The sequence below is a fragment of the Equus caballus genome, chromosome 19 (genome assembly GCF_041296265.1).
Source record: "Equus caballus isolate H_3958 breed thoroughbred chromosome 19, TB-T2T, whole genome shotgun sequence".
NCBI classification, from domain to species: Eukaryota; Metazoa; Chordata; class Mammalia; order Perissodactyla; family Equidae; genus Equus; species Equus caballus.
Window position 1 is genome coordinate 46121773 of NC_091702.1, and position 15785 is coordinate 46137557.

Below are 15785 nucleotides of genomic sequence, written 5' to 3' on the forward strand. Positions count from 1 at the left end.
ACTTCTCTCTCTTTCAGCCAGGAGACATCCGGAACAGGTGGGGTACAAACACTACCTCTTCTGCAACACCCATTTCTCAGAGTTTTCCTTTCTTGACCGGAGCAGAAGGGAAGAAACTCAGTCAGTGGAGTGAATCTGCGTTCACTGTATAAACTTACAGGACGTTTTCCAGGCGGTTTTCTTTGCGGGAAGCAGTGAGTCTGCCTTTCATCCCTCTTTAGGCTTTTTTACTTCTTTAGCTGGGTCTTGAGAGGACTTGAACCACTTGCCTCTAAGAGAGGTTAGAGTAATAAACATCTTGGCCAACACCAGAAATATTTCTAAAAAGAACAATATATCTTTCAGAACAAATAGTTTTTCTAAGAGAACATATTAAACAACCAGTGAAAGTGGTTCCATCACAGGAGGCCTCCAGAGTGACCGTGACGGTGGGAAGTGGCTCTGTTGCAATCCCAAAATGTTCCGGGGTGAGGTCCCGGCTTGGGTTGCAGGCGATGGACGGCTTCCGGGCAGCGCATTCTTGGCTGGAATGTAGAAGGAGTGGGGCTTGGGGGAGGGGGTGAGAATGAATATGGATGTGGATATGTACACATATGTGTGTATACACACACACAGCCGAATGCTTTTTTCTTCCCCATTTGCACAGGGTCATTTGTAGGAATTCTCTTTGGCCTTCCTGCCTTACTGAGGGGTGCGAGAGTAGGAGCCAAGTACTTTACCTGGGTTTGTTTTCTTGATGCTTGCAAAACCCCTCAAATGTAGATACATATTGGCACCATCTTCCAAATGAAAAAGACAAACTAGTCTTAGAAGTTAAGGAATTAGCTGGAGTTCACAGAGCTGAGAAACGCACATAGCATAAAAGCATGGTTTTAATTGCTAGTTTGGGGAGCTCTGCATTTCAGACTGCCTTAGGGGGGTGATGTCTGTAACTACACCAACCACCTGCAGAAACTAAATCTGAAAAATAGGAGAATTTTGTTCAGGTGAGGAACTGATAAAATGAGCAAAACTCAAGAAACTCGTTACGGTATTGGCCACCGTGATTGGCCTGAAACTTGGCAGCGTTACTGGTTCTTAGTGTTACTGGTCTGAATGGGAAGGCATCCAGCCAAAAGGGCCGCTTTTTGTTTGTGGCCTTTGCTCGTTTTCCGGCCCTTAGACAGGGGTGGTTGTGATTTGCTGCTGTGGTTTGCTTTTGAAATTCTGTATCTCATTTTATGCCAGTCCTCTGTGGATAAAAGAAGTAGGAGAGAAGTAACTTTTTATGTATTATAAAGGTAGAAATAGACTCCTACGATGATGATGATGACAGCAGTGGCTCCTCAAACCAGCCACTGTTCTAAGAACTTCTCCCAACAGCCCTGTGATCCAAGTGCCATTATTATCCACATTCTACAGGGGAGGAAACTGAGGCACAGAGAGGTTAACAGTTGGTGAATGGGGACAGAGCTGTGTTCAAACCCAGATCTGTCTGACTTCAGAGTTCACTGTGCTGTATTCTGCCTCTCAGTGGGACAGGCATTTCCCGAATCCCAGACAAAGTGGAGACTGGCCCTGAGTTGTATCACAGGTCACAGCCTAGGGCCTGAAGGAGACACACATACACACATTGAACTCTCTCTCAAGACATATTTTTGATGAGAAGCAGTCCACGCCTTCTGGGCAGCTTCCTAGATTTGTTTACTCAAGGACTATGTTTATGATTTGGGCAGAGTACAGGAAATCATGACTTGTAGACTGTATAACAAGCCAAAAAAGAGGTTTTTTTTCAAGTAAATAGGTATTTGTGGGGCTTGCCATATAGGTGGGTTTGTGCATAGATGTGGCTGTAGATGCAGGAAAGAGCCAGGTTGAAGGATGTCAGCTGTCAGCTTGGGTTCTTTAGGTTTCTCCCCCACAACAGAGCTAACTCACAAACTTTCTTTCCCTGCTATTCTGAAGAGTTGGGTGTTTTGTGCTTCTCTATCCCCAGACAAGCCAGACCCCCCAGCCGGCACACCTTGCGCCTCTGATATCCGGAGCTCCTCGCTGACCCTGTCCTGGTACGGCTCCTCGTATGATGGGGGCAGTGCCGTCCAGTCCTACAGTGTCGAGATCTGGGACTCGGTGGACAAGACATGGAAGGAACTAGCCACATGCCGCAGCACCTCTTTTAACGTCCAGGACCTGCTCCCTGACCGAGAGTATAAATTCCGTGTGCGCGCAGTCAACGTGTACGGGACCAGTGAGCCGAGCCAGGAGTCTGAACTCACAGCAGTGGGAGAGAAACCTGAGGGTAGGCTGGCTTCCCTTCATCTCTGGCTTGAAATGAATGTGCATGACTTACCTTGTGTGTGTAGAAACCTGTGCTGAGAGGGCTACAGAGGAACTGAGAAGACATCAGTGATGACTGGTAGAGTCTTTTGGATCTTGATTTCCAAGGCGTGATGCTGATCCATGCTTTAAAAGAAGCACAGACAACCTTTCAAAAAACTTGAACCAGCAATTTTGGTACACTGCCACCAGAGGGTGATGGTGTGTTAATCAGGAGCAGAGTCCTGGAAGGCGAGAGTTCACTAGACCTGAAGCTCTCCTCCCCACCCTCCTTCCTCCTTCTCTTGCACTCATATTTGAGTGTCTACTAGATGTCAGGTTCTTGGGACAAAAAGACAGATAAGACAAGGAGGTTAAAATCTAACTAGGAGACAACTGTGTACACAGCTAACTATAATGAGGTGGGCTACATGCTATTATAGCAGTATGAACAAATTGCGAAGGAGACACAGCAGGAGCCATGAGTAATTTTGCCATGACGGTTGGGGAAGGCTCCTAGAGGAGGTAACACTTACTCTGAGTCTTGGAAGAAGGAATAGGATTCCAAGAGGCAGGGAAGATAAGGAGAGGCGTTCCTGGCAGAGGAAACAGCATGAGCGAAGGTACAAGGTGATGGAAATGGGTGGCCTTTGGGGAAGCTTGTATGTGGCCAGGGCATATGCTGTGTGAGACAGAACAGGAGGAGGCAACTCTGAAAGGGCAGTTTAGGCAAAGTTGTGAAGTTTGTCAAAGATTTTCAGGCAGGGGATAGGATAGAATTAGATCTGGGTTTTTAATGAAAGAGAATTAGGGGAGAAGAGCTTTACTACTCAAAATGTGGTCTGGACCAGCAGCCTTGGGATCTGGGAGCTTGTTGGAAGGCAGACTCAGCCCCTCATTCCCCGGTTCCTTCTTCATTTTAACATCATCCGCCCTCCCACCCACCATGGTAGGAATGCATATGAATGTTGGAGGCCCTGGAGTGGAGGAGGGGAAGGGATTGGAGTCAGTGAGACAGCAGGTGGGCATCTGTGGTGTAGTCCAGGGGAGGGATGGTAAGGGCATGAACTAAAGCCTCAGGAGATGGAATTGACCACACTTGATGACTTTTGGGGTAGAGAGGTGAAAGTCAAAATTAGAAGAGTTTATGATGACTCCCAGTTCCTGGCTTGGGTAACAGAACACAAATTCAAGAGCCATTTAGAGGTTTATTATTATGCTTCGTGGTGGCTAATATATTCTAAACTTTTGCTGTATGTTAACAATATGTTAAGCACTTTAGGTGCATCAGTTCATTTCATCCTAATAACTCAATGAAGTAGATGATGGTGTTACCCGTTTTTTAATAGATAGGGGAAATGTGTTTTAGAGGGTGGAGCTTCTTGCCCAAGGTCGCAGAGCTTGTAAATGATGAGGTGAAGCTTGAACTTAGAGCTGTGTGACCCAAAGCCTGTGCTCCTTTGGTTCGACTGTGGGAGGAGGACAGGCTGCCTCCCAGCTTCCTGACTCCGTTAAGTGACTTGGTAGTTAGGTAACGGGAGCCAGGGACAAGACTGGAGTTCTGGTCTCGGTCCTGTTGAATGGAGGTGTCTGCAGTATATCCAAGGGGAGGTGTCTTCAAACTGTGGAACAGTTGAGTCTAGAGCTCAGAAGAAAGGTTTAAGCCAGAGCTACGAATGTGGGGGTCTTCACTATTTAATTGGTCATTGAAGCCATGGGCATCAATGAGGTCACTGAGAGGGCAGTAGAGAATGTCAACACTGTTGAGGAAATGAAGGAGCCTGCAAAACCAAAAGAAAGGACTGGGACGGGAGAGGACCTAGAGGAGGCTGGGACTGTGCTATAGAAACACAGGAAGGAGGACGTTGCAAGAGGGCTCGGTGAACAGCATCCAATGCTGAATAAAGATGAAAGAGATGAGGACTCAGAAAGATATTTGGATTTAGCCGTTTGATACATAATGATCTTTAAGAGCAGATTCCCTAGAGTTTCCGCAGGGTGGAAACATGGTTGCCGTGGGGTTAAGGAATAAATGGAAGAAGGAGAGGCCACAAATATGGAATATTATTTCAAGAAGTTTCGTGTGAAGAGAAGAAAAAGGATGCTGTGAATTTAAGATGGAGGAAAGGTTGGGGGCAGAGAGGAAGGTGGAGGGACACCAAGGGAAAGAGCTCCTGGAGAGAGGAGAGCTTAAAGGTAAGAGAGAGAGAAGATTGTGGGAGACTCAAGGACCAAGGGGCTGGATAGAGCACAAGTCCTAAAATCACCCTACACCAGCAGCATCGCGAGTATAGAAACTCATTTTGATCTGATATCCCTCTTTAGTTATAAAAATTAGGTATAAAATAGCTATTAAAACTTTGCTTTCAAATTAAATGAGGGCTCCAGAAAGAAAGTTAGAAGGATACCAATGGAAAACCACCAAATTTACAATTTTGCCTGTGCAGCCCTGTTTTGGGGGCCTGTACTCAGTGAGCCCTGGAAATACACGGGAGAGCAGGTCTCCCTGAGAGCCGTGGTGCGCAGCGTGGGGGCACGGATCCCCACTCCCAGGACAGCCTAGGCCTGGGCCTGTTGCTGCTTTCATGGGCACCGGATGCTCACAGACACCTCCCGGGGGAAACAAAGTAACAAAACGGCCATCGGCTGCCCTTTGACAACCCCCCTTTGAAATGAGCCAAGTGGGGAGCAGGCAGGTTAGAGTGGGGGTGCCAGGAGAGGCAACCAAGTCCCAATCTGCATGTTCTTAGGATATTCCTTTGTTCAAGAGGACTCCCCACCTCTCGGAAAAATGACAGGAAGAGAGAGAACATTGCAGTGAGAAGATGGTTGTTCACTGGAAAGGAAAGCTTCTAGTCCTTTGTGGTGTAAACTGGGAGAACCTGTAGAATGTCTGATGACCCCCCACAGAGGACCACAGGCCACGGGAGCTGTGAGGTGTGGCTCCCAGGAGGCCAGGACAGCGGCTCCCAAGGCTACAGACAGTCTACGGGGAGGAGGGGCTGGGACCACTTGGCTCCAGGCAGGTGGCCTCTCCCTTCTTCCCTGCTGCCAGCTGACCCTGTCTGTGGTCCTCAGACTCCCTTCCTGGGGCCCCTCCCTGGCTGGGAGCAGACCAAGGGAATGTTGAAATTGCCTGCAATCCGGGGGAGGGGTCCAGGCCACCCAGGGCTTCCAGACTGGAAGCTGTTCCCACCCCCAGGCCCAGCTGGATTATCCAAGGGGAGAGGAGGCACAGAACAGTTGGCAAGCATTAGGCCTGAGGAGCAGAGGCGGGGGTGGGGGTTCCAAGCAAAAGCCCTCTGTGGACTGCTCGGATGCTTGTTAGTTATAAGCCTGGGTGGGTCAAATCTCTCTACTTTAAGAGGGAAATGGCTCTCAGAGAAGTGGGGGGTGTGTGCGCACATCTGGGCATGTGTGTGTGCATGTGTAGAGGAGGGATGGGATAGGTGGTTATGGTAGGTCATTTCTCTGGAGCCAGCGGGGTGTGGTGGTTGTCAAAAAGGCAGTGCCGATTAACCCTCCCTCCCCTAAGCCCAGCTAATGTTGGTTCTCATCCTCCCCATTGCTACCACTGCCCCTCCTGCCTCTGCCTCAGCTGCTCTGGTTTCTGCTTCATCCTGACCTCTCAGTTCCATCCCTGCTAGCACCCCAGCCCTCACTCTCTATTCACTCACCTAGTGTGTCCTCCGCCCCTCCTGTGTTCCAGGCACTGCCAGGGTCACTGGGGATATGGTGGCGGACAAAGTATGGGAGTCCCCATCCAGCTCCAGAGCCACCCCAGACTAGGATCCCTAACCCAACAGCCCCCTAAACCTGACTAAAGGGAGCCTCCCACCCCCCGAAAGGACTCGCTCTCTTGCATCCCACCCAGGTCTTGAACTCTACTCCCACCCTACTCAGCTCACTCTTAAATCTGCTCCATCCTTGCTCCTAATTCTAACTTGTTCTAGTCTATAGAGTTGTTAGCAAACAGTTGTGATAGAGGCCTCTTGCAGAGTTGGGGCTTCCTTGCAACCCCGAGGGCAGTCAGGGAAGCAGAGCATGAAGATGGGAGATCAGCTGCTCCCCGGTCCTAGGCCACAGCTACGCTGGCCCAGCAGAGGCCCTCTCCTGGGCTGGGGTGCCCCCTAGTGCCCATTGAGCATGCAACAGCCCTCAGCCCAGGAAAGGGATCACGCTCTGTCCAAGGGGCTCACGGGACATGTGCTGTGTGCGGGGGCCCGAGGGCTCAGCTGATCATCTCCCGAACGCCACTCCAGGGTACTGAGACTCAGCTGTCTGCAGAATATCTCAGAACCATCTTCCAAATAGTTCTTCCACTTAGCTCTTGGATCGCATAGCTCTTTCTAAATAGAAGATTTTTAAAAATGTTTCATTGAAGTCCTTCCTACTGCAATTAGCTTCTTCCTCATGGAAGGATGGTAACCAAGTGGGCACCTCTCTCATTACTACAACGCTTTATGCTTGAAGAGCTTGGGCAGCTGAACTGTGGTCTTCCCCCATCTCCTGTTCTTCCCCTTGTGGCCGTTTCTCCTCCAATGGAATGGAGGCAGGACGAGAAGGGGGCGGGGGAGGGAAACATCTCAGCCTGGAGCCTTGGTCCGAGTTTCACAGGGAGGAAGGGTGGCAGCATAGCACTGAGCCGGAAGAAGAGGCGTGAATTCCCTAAGAAGGACCTGGGTGCCCACAGCCATTGTGTCGGGAAAGCTCTGCATCTTGATCGCCAAGGGGAGAGGCAGGACGAGAGGACCGGGGGTGGTGTATGAGGGACAAGGTTTGCTCGGCAGTTTCTTACAGGTGTCAAAGTGATCCGCAGAGGCCGGCTGTAGCACTGGGTGCTCTCCTCAGGGCTAACCAGAAAGTGCCCCAGGTGCCAGGTCATTGGCGAGCCCCTCATGGGCTCACAGCACTGCTGGTACTTCTTCACTAGTGAAGGACAGGCTATTCCTCCTAAAGACAGCGGGCCAAGAAAGCCTGCTTGCCCTGCGCTCAGAACACTCCAGTTGCCATTACACACCAGGGTGTATGGCATGGGAACAAAAAGATAAGGGATGCCTCAACAGGTCAGACCTCAGTCTCAGACAGGGCCACCATGGGTCAGGATGATGGGGCCTTCCTGACAGTAAATGTTATTATTATTATTATTTTGTCTCTAAAACCCACAAGTGCTCAATTAATGATTGTCGAAGTGACTTGAATCTCTTGCTTCCCTTAAAACCCTGTTTGAAATATCATTGTTGAACTAACCTAAACATCTATTGAACCTATTCATTGTTCTCATGGTACCTCTTGAGATGAGTTCCATATGCCTACAGGCTTCCTCCTTTGTGAGGTCTAACACTAAATTGTTCTCTCAAGTTACAGTATTCATTAGTTGATCAAAGTGCATAACCCTAATCTCACCCTTGGTAATTACAACTTTTTTTGTGTGTGTGAGGAAGATTGTCCCTGAGCTAACATCTGTTGCCAATCTTCCTCTATTTTATGTGGGATGCTGCCACAGTGTGGCTTGATGAGCAGTGCTAGGTCTGTGCCCGGGATCCAAACCTGTGAACCACAGGCTGTCGAAGCAGAGTGTGAGAACTTAACCACTACACAAACCAGGCTGGCCCCATGATTTGTTTTTAATCGTGTATGCTTTACACTTCTTTCCCCACTGGAGAGGCCTAAACTTTTCTGATTGTCTTCACATGGCAGCCATTCCTTTCAGTGGCCCTCCGTACCTCCGCCAGCTCCATGAGAGCTTTCTAAGAGCCCACAGCCAGAGTGCCAGGAGCAGATGACCCCAGGCTCTGCCACGGGCAGAGTAATAAGACCTGTTTGTGGCCACTGCCCATTTCCCTGATGACGCATTCTGTTGGCCAGAGCAGTGGGTTGAGGAACTGGTCTCCCTCACTTGCGTTTTAACCAATACCCTAGGCTCATCACCCTGAAAGGCTGAATAATTAAATTCTCCCTGAAAACATGACCCCATTAGTGCCTTCCAGGTCCGTTGCTCTCAGGTGCCTCCTGGTCATCTATGCATTTGACAGTGTCACTGTTAACTCTCAAACACGTGATTTAGAAGAATCGATCAGGCAGGCTCCCATCCCGGCAGTCTCTGTGAAACCCCACCACTAATCTGAGTCCTCGTCTGGCTCATCCTTTTTTATTTTGCTGTGGCCATTTAATTTCTGTGACAAAATATTCCTCCCAATCCACTCATGTTTAGGTTTTTAAAACTAAACTTGGTGAATAGCGTTTTTAGAACTCTGCACAAAGCACATCCTCTCTAGCTCGTGGTCACACACTTATCAACTCCCTCCAAACTCTTTCAGCAGGGCTACTCATCTCGTCTGGGAACTATGTTACTTTTTCTCGGGTGGTTTGCTTAGGTTGCAGTAATGTTCTGCCCTCAGCCTGACAGGGGCTCCCTGTCTACAGCTCTGAGCTGCACCCTCTCCCTGACCCCACCTCCCTCACAAATGCGCAGCTTGCACAGCACTGCTGAGCTCAGTGTGCCCACACCCAACCGTCCGTGCTGGGCAGTGTCTGACCAACCCCCTGCCCGTCCACCCCTGTCTCCTCCTGGGAGGTTTGTCCACACCCTGGTCCCTTCCTCTCAGTCTTGCTGTACTGGGGGCATCAGGAAATCACACCCTTCCCCCCACGTCCTCTTCACACACACACACACACACACACACACACACACACACACTTTCACCTTTAAAATCCTTGTCCTCCCTCTGATTTCTCTCAAGTCTTTGTTCTGTTTCCTCAGGGAACCTCCCTTGGCTCCATCTGTCAGCCAGAACACAGCCCACATCATAGCTGAGGAGCGCAAAACATGGCATTTAGAGCAGCCAGGGACCCTAGAAATCACTTAGAAATGCAACTCCTTCCTGTTACAGATGAAGAAACTAAGGCCCAGAAAGGAGAAGGCACTTAGCCAAGGTCAAGAAGCCAGTGGCCCTCTAGGGACAAACATACACCAAGGCAAAGAAAAGCCTGGAGTCCTGAAGTGGGTGTGTTCTGCCAGACACCTGCCTGTCCCCTCATGTCCCTCATTCACTCCTGACACATCCCTGAGCAGCCAGTGCTTATGTCCCTCCTTGCCCTACCTCATGAACACCCGTTGGTTTCATTGTGTGACATCATTCACCTCCTTGTTGTGGTCCATCATATACTTTAAGACACAACTCAAGGGCTGCTTCTTCCAGGAATAATTGCTCTGACTTTATATTTGCCCCATTTTGCATCTCCTTCCACCATTGTGTGTTCAGATTGTACTGCTGTATCATGTACTTGATTATATAACATTAGTAATGGATAGTTCAAGTATATGTGTTTTTGCCTCTTTGATTAAATTATAAGCCCCAGGAAAGGAGAGATCATGCCTTCTGTGTATTTCGTTTTGTTACCCACAATAACTGGCAAGAGACTTGGGACACTGCTGGAATTCCGTAAAAAGTGTTCAGTTAGTGGATAAATGGATTGGACACTAGAAGCAATTATAAGTTGCTGACTTTGGAGCTGGAGCAGAAAGGGACTGTCACAGTTGTGTGTAGGTTCTGAAAATCAAAGGGACTGGAAGAGCTGTGAGAAGGGTATGTCTAGGAGAACAGGCGGTTAGAAAGGAAGGGATGGAGGCAGGAGCAGGGGGAGGTGGGGGACTCGGGGCGGTGAGGAGGCCAGTGCCTGCTGGTGTACGCATGGCCTTGTTACAGCATGGACTAACCGATCCTGTGGCAATGCCCAGAGCTCTGGGCTTGGTGGTCTTGTTCCTGGGCAGCTTGAGGCCTGACAAGGCCCCTAGCAGGTTTTGTTCTCAATAGGCCTTCAGTACTAATCACCATGTCCTCTCTGCCCACCCCCTTGTCTCCTCCCCCTAGAGCCGAAGGACGAAGTGGAGGTGTCAGATGATGGTGAGTGCTGGCCACCTGTCCTCGGGTTGGCTCAAGGTGGTGGAGGGGGTGAGTGAGGGATCTGATGGCTCACACTCACCCCGACCCCCACCCTGCAGATGAGAAGGAGCCTGAGATCGATTACCGGACGGTGACAGTCAATACTGAACAAAAAGTGTCTGACTTCTATGACATCGAGGAGAGACTAGGATCGTAAGTGGAGTGGGAAGCGCCCTCTGGGCCCCAGCGTGAGGGTGGCACAAGTCCCACAGTTAAATTCCGTGCCTCGTCTTCCTGCCTCTTCCCGGGTTCTGCCAACTCCCCAGCCTGAGATTCCTGCAGAATCAGGAGGGACTGACCCTGTCGGCACCTCCATGAGAGCATCGCTCACCACGGGCTGTTTTAGGAGTTGTTCGTGCAGTTCTGTGCTGGCCCAACTCTGTGAAAGCCTTGGGCAAGTCCTTCGTTTTCTGAGCCTCAGTTACCCACACATGACTAAACTGAGGGGACTGGGTCTAGATAAGACTGTCTTTAGGGTCCCTTCCATTTGATCCACAGAAGTCGGTTGAGCCTGATCAGCAGTTCTCTCTTTGTGCTTCAGTAAAATGCACAGCCTTGGAACGCACAGCTGGTCATCACCACTCACTTTAAGAACTTGGTCCGCATTCTTTATTCTGGCTTCTCCTGGGGTGTGGACCCTAACCCTGAGCCCTCATGGCAGCCAAGCTTTCTCCTCCAGCAGCAGTACCCAAGGCTGTCCATCTCCCCCTAACTCTCCAGCCCTGGGGGAGGACGGGAGGCGGAAGAAAAAGGAATGGGCTCAGCTTTTATTTCCAGTGGGGTTCTGGAACTAAAGGAGTGACACCAACCTTGTAACAGCTCTGAAAGGAGCCTGTACTGTCTGTGGGAATTGTGTCAGAGGAACACCACACCCCGGTCAACCCACAGTGGGAAGCAGGGCCCTTCCTAGGCTGTCTCCAGGGGACCAGTACTGGAGAGTTGAGTGGAAGGAAGGCAACCACTGGAAGATTCTCTGTCTTTGGGAAGGACTTTCTCAACCTGGCTTCATGGGTCCCTCTGCGGGGAAGGGCAGAGAAGTCCATCAGCAAGACTGAGGCCTCAGGCCAAGGCGATGACAGTCTTCAAAGAACAGCAACAGCAGACAGTGTTTGGGAGGGGATGTGGGCCGGGCACAGGCTGAGGTCAACAAGTGATGGAGAGTAGGTTTGTCAGTGTTAGAAAAGCGCTTCATTGGTCTAGAGCAGGGGCTGGAAAACTTTTTCTGTAAAGGGCCAGATAGTCAATATTTTAGGTTTTGTGGGCCATACGGTCTATGTTGCAACTACTCCACTCTGCCATTGAAGCACGAAAGCAGCCGTGGACACTGTGCATACAAATGGGCACGGCTGTGTTCCAATAAAACTTTATTTATAAAAAGAAGCAGGCCAGATTTGACTCACAGGCCACTGTTTGCCAACCTCAATATAATGGAAAGCTTAGCTAAACGTGCTTTTTCTCTCCCCCCCCTCTCATTTGCAGTGGGAAATTTGGACAGGTCTTTCGACTTGTAGAAAAGAAAACTGGAAAAATCTGGGCAGGGAAATTCTTCAAGGCATATTCGGCAAAAGAGAAAGAGACTATCCGGCAAGAGATCGGCATCATGAACTGCCTCCACCACCCCAAGCTGGTCCAGTGTGTGGATGCCTTCGAGGAAAAGGCCAACATCGTCATGGTCCTGGAGATGTGAGTGGCCTGCCGCCCAGCAGCCCAGGCACCGTGGGCCTGGGAGCCCCACATGTGTCTCCCCCACTGTCCCACCCCAGCCCCTCTGCCCCAAGATGGAGAGCACTGCAGGCAGGGATGTGAGGTGCACGTCTCTCCCTGTCCCATATGGCCAGGTGCTGACCATTCGGAGCAGCAGGTCTGTGTGCAGTACTGGCCGTGACCACTGACCACCAGCCCAGCTGCAGCCCCCTGCTCATTTCCACAACAAACTGGCAGATCTTTGAGGACGCTGCCTCCTTTTTACCCTCATCTCCCCATGAAAGGGCCAAGGCTCTCCATAGGCTCCTTGGTTTCATTCAGGGGCATTCTGACCTAGAGGTAGCTTTAGAGTAGAAGGGGAGTGACAGAGCAACCTCCTGACTAGCCTGCAAAAGAGATGGGGGCCCAGGGCTGGGAGCTTGGGATGGGGAGTGTAACCTTGCTGTGCTCTGCATGCCCCTGTCCATGTTTGTCTGTCCCCTTAACTTCCCACTTACCAAAGAGTAGCACTTTCTGTGCTGGGTTGTACGAAGACAGGGGGATGCATCAGATGACCTCCAGCCAAGGCTTTCCTGGAATCCATTGTTTCCTCCAGTCCCAGTCCTCCACTTCCCTCACCTCTGAGCCACTGGCACACATATGCACACACGCATGCACACACACATGCACACACACAAACGCACATACTGGCATCAGTAAGCCAGCCTTCTTCCACAGTGTCTGTATTTTTAAAGTCTCCTTTTTTTAATCTGAATTTTTTTGAACATATGATACAATCACATCAAAAAATATAAGAAAATGCACAATGAAAAGTCCCACTCCCACTCTTGTCTGCCATCTACCCTGCTCCTACCCCCTCCACCACAGGTAACCAATTTGATTGGTTTTGTCTGTATCCCTCTAAAGCTTCCTTATGAAAATACAAGCATATATGATATGTATTCTTATTTCCCTGCATTTTAACACAAAGGGAGCCTGTACTTACTACTGCTCTACACTTTGTTTCTTTTCATTCAGTGGTTTATCTTGGAGATAGTCCTGTAGCAGTAGCTAGTCAGCTTTCTCGTTCTCCCAGCTCCGTAGGATGTCATCGCAGGCATAAGCCACAGTTTATTTAAGCAATCTTCATTTGATGGGAGGTTGGATGGTTTCCAGGCTTTTGCTTTTACAAACAAGCAGTGTTTGTAACCTTGTGCATACGTCTTTTCACTCATGCCTGCATACATCTGTTGGATAAACTCCCAGAAGGGTGGGAGTGCTGGATCAAAGGGTATGTGCATTTGAAATTTTGAGAGATATTGTGAAATTGCCTTCAGCATCCTTGAATTGCTCATCCTGAGCTTCACGGATCTTAGCCCTTGGCAAAGGACTCTGTCAGCATCTTCACTTGCTTTCCCAAGAAAGGCAAGGCCAGTAAGACATCCCCAAGCCTGAGGTGTGAGTCTCTCCCCTCACCCCATTTTGCTGTGTTTCCTTTCAGTTTGTGTTTTCTGGGAAGTGCAATGGTGGTTAAGAGCACAGACTTGAGTCGGATAAACCTCACTTCCATCCCAGCTCAGCCTCTTATTTGTTATGCGACCCTGAATAAGCTACTCGACTGTGCCAATCCTTAGTTTTATTAACTGTGAAAAGAGGATATAAACCACCTCATGAATGCTATGGGGATTAAATGGAGTAATGTATGTCAGGCACGGTGATCTATAATTGGGAGCTGTTCTTAGTAGTATGGTGCATTGACTCTTTCTGTATCCTGGTCTTTTCCCACTTAAAATTATTTTGTGAGCATTTTAACACCCAACTAGGTATTGGGGAACAAATTCTCCTATTCAGGAAACCTGGTACTGTTGAGCTGTGATTCTGCAATTGTTAAATCCTTCCAGTGAGAAGAGGTATTTGGAATAGACCCCTTGGGGTTCTCAAATTCTGCAATTCTGCAGAACTGTCAAAGATTCAGAGAAAATCTCCATTCATACCTTAGAATCTGTTCTCAGGCCCAAATTCAAACTCGCTCCCCAGCTTCCAGGAAAGACTTAGCCCACGTCTGTGGCCTCACCCATTATTTTCTCACAATATCCCTGTGGGCTACAGCTTTCACATTTGTTCTAGAACAGGTTGCTTGGTCCAGGCAGCGTGGGTATGCGAGGACATGTGAAGAAACGTCTTCTTTTTAGAAGTTAAACCTTGAGCAAGTTCGTGAGAGGGGGCAGGGAGGGGGCAGCAGGCAGCCAAGCCTGGGTAAGGCCGGGCAGCAGCGCCAGTGGGCAGAATACCATACTTAGCTTGGAATTGGGAGCTGGCAAGCTGGATGGAAAATGTGGGGAGAAAATGTAAGAAGGCTTCAGCTGGTCTGGCTTTCATCCCTCCAGCCCACACCTCCCCCATGGACAGGAGCAGGTCTTCCGTGCACAGGGGCCAGAGGATTTGCCTGCACGTGGGGAAAAAGATTTGTCTGCCCCTTGATAGGAACTCAAGCAGAGAAGAGGCAGCAGGGTCATCCTCCAGCTGTCCTTCCATCCCAGCTTAAACACACTTGGCCACTGAGAGGGGACAGATTGCTTTCAGCAGTGCAATTTGCGCTTCTCCTTGTTTGATGGAGAAACGGAGGTTAAGAGGAGGACCATGCCTGGTGATTCGGAAAAAGGAAAATGTATTCCAGGGTCCCAGCCTCCAGTTCAGCTGCCTCAGATGCTGTGAGAAATCAGAATTAATGTGTCTTCAGCCATGCTGACCTCTGATGACTGACAGGCCCCCATCGCCATAGCAGCATTGCTCAGAGACAAGGGTCCCTTCAGGCTCCTGGCCTGGAGTCTGGGCTTGTCCTTTTGGGAGTGCTCAGGACATTCCAAGTGGTGGGACCCAGAACACAGAAGTGGACTTGCAGTTTAGGCCGAGTCGTCCATGGCCCGTTGCAGGTTGGTGCTGCCACTGGCAAAATCTATCAAAGAACACCTAGCTGGCTGCCAGGAGACAAGGAGTGGCTGGTACCAAGTCCCCTGAAGTGCCATGCCTTCTGGCTGCCAGTGAGGGCTGGCCAAGCCTATGGTTTGGGGGATAAATTTGATCCCTTGGGATTAGGTAGCCTTGGTAGTAGGTATTTATTCCTTCCTTCCTTCCTTCATTCATTCATTTCCTCACAGTTAATTTAGGAAGCACACATTTCTTCTGGCCCAGTCTTGGCCCTCAGCGTTACCCCATCTCTGTGGCTGGCGGCTTCTTTCCATCCATAGTCCTGAACATTTTGAAGAGAAACCTATATAGAACCTTTAATCCTGTTTGTGTAACCCCTTTCTTCCTAGAAAATGGACCACAGGGATGGTTTTCAAAATATATTAAATATATTTAGGTATGAACCTATTTGAACCTCTGTTGAGTAGGTTCCCTCTAGAAACACAGCAGTCATTATCTCCGTGGCTCAGATTTCTGCCACTCAGACATTCTGAGGACACTGCAAATAATGGTTTCTTGCTTCTTCAGAATATTTTGAATTTAAAAGCAAACACTTGGGGGCCCTTTGTGGCAGATATTGGCCAGGTATAAAGAAGAGTCTGAAGAAGAGCCAGACCTTTTTCAGACAGGTTCACAAGCAACTTTAAGACAAAGCAGACTCGATGCAAAAAGCACAGAGAGCAGGCCGTGGAAACCCAGGGAGGGAAGCATCATCATCTCGTATGGGGATATCTAGAGTGATTTCTCAGAGGACGAGAATTTCAGCTGGCCTCCTGGGGTGGGAATTGAGTAAGCCAGTGTTTCCCACACTTGCCTGGTCATAACAAGGAGCTGGGGTGTTTATTAAAAATGTGGATACTCAGATCCCTCCCAAGGGAAGAAGGTGGGGAATCT

At 49.5% G+C, this 15785-nt stretch overlaps 1 protein-coding gene across 18 annotated transcripts in view; it reads left to right on the forward strand.

Annotated features, from left to right (window-relative positions):
* MYLK (myosin light chain kinase) overlaps positions 1-15785 on the forward strand; it is a 258811-nt gene that overhangs the window by 215782 nt on the left and 27244 nt on the right. For all 18 annotated transcript variants that reach the window (XM_023623637.2, XM_070243688.1, XM_070243691.1 and 15 more), the window contains 4 exons: positions 1976-2278; positions 10170-10202; positions 10301-10394; positions 11721-11924. In XM_023623637.2, coding sequence (XP_023479405.2) covers positions 1976-2278; positions 10170-10202; positions 10301-10394; positions 11721-11924 — 634 coding nt within the window. The remainder of the gene's footprint in view (positions 1-1975; positions 2279-10169; positions 10203-10300; positions 10395-11720; positions 11925-15785) is intronic.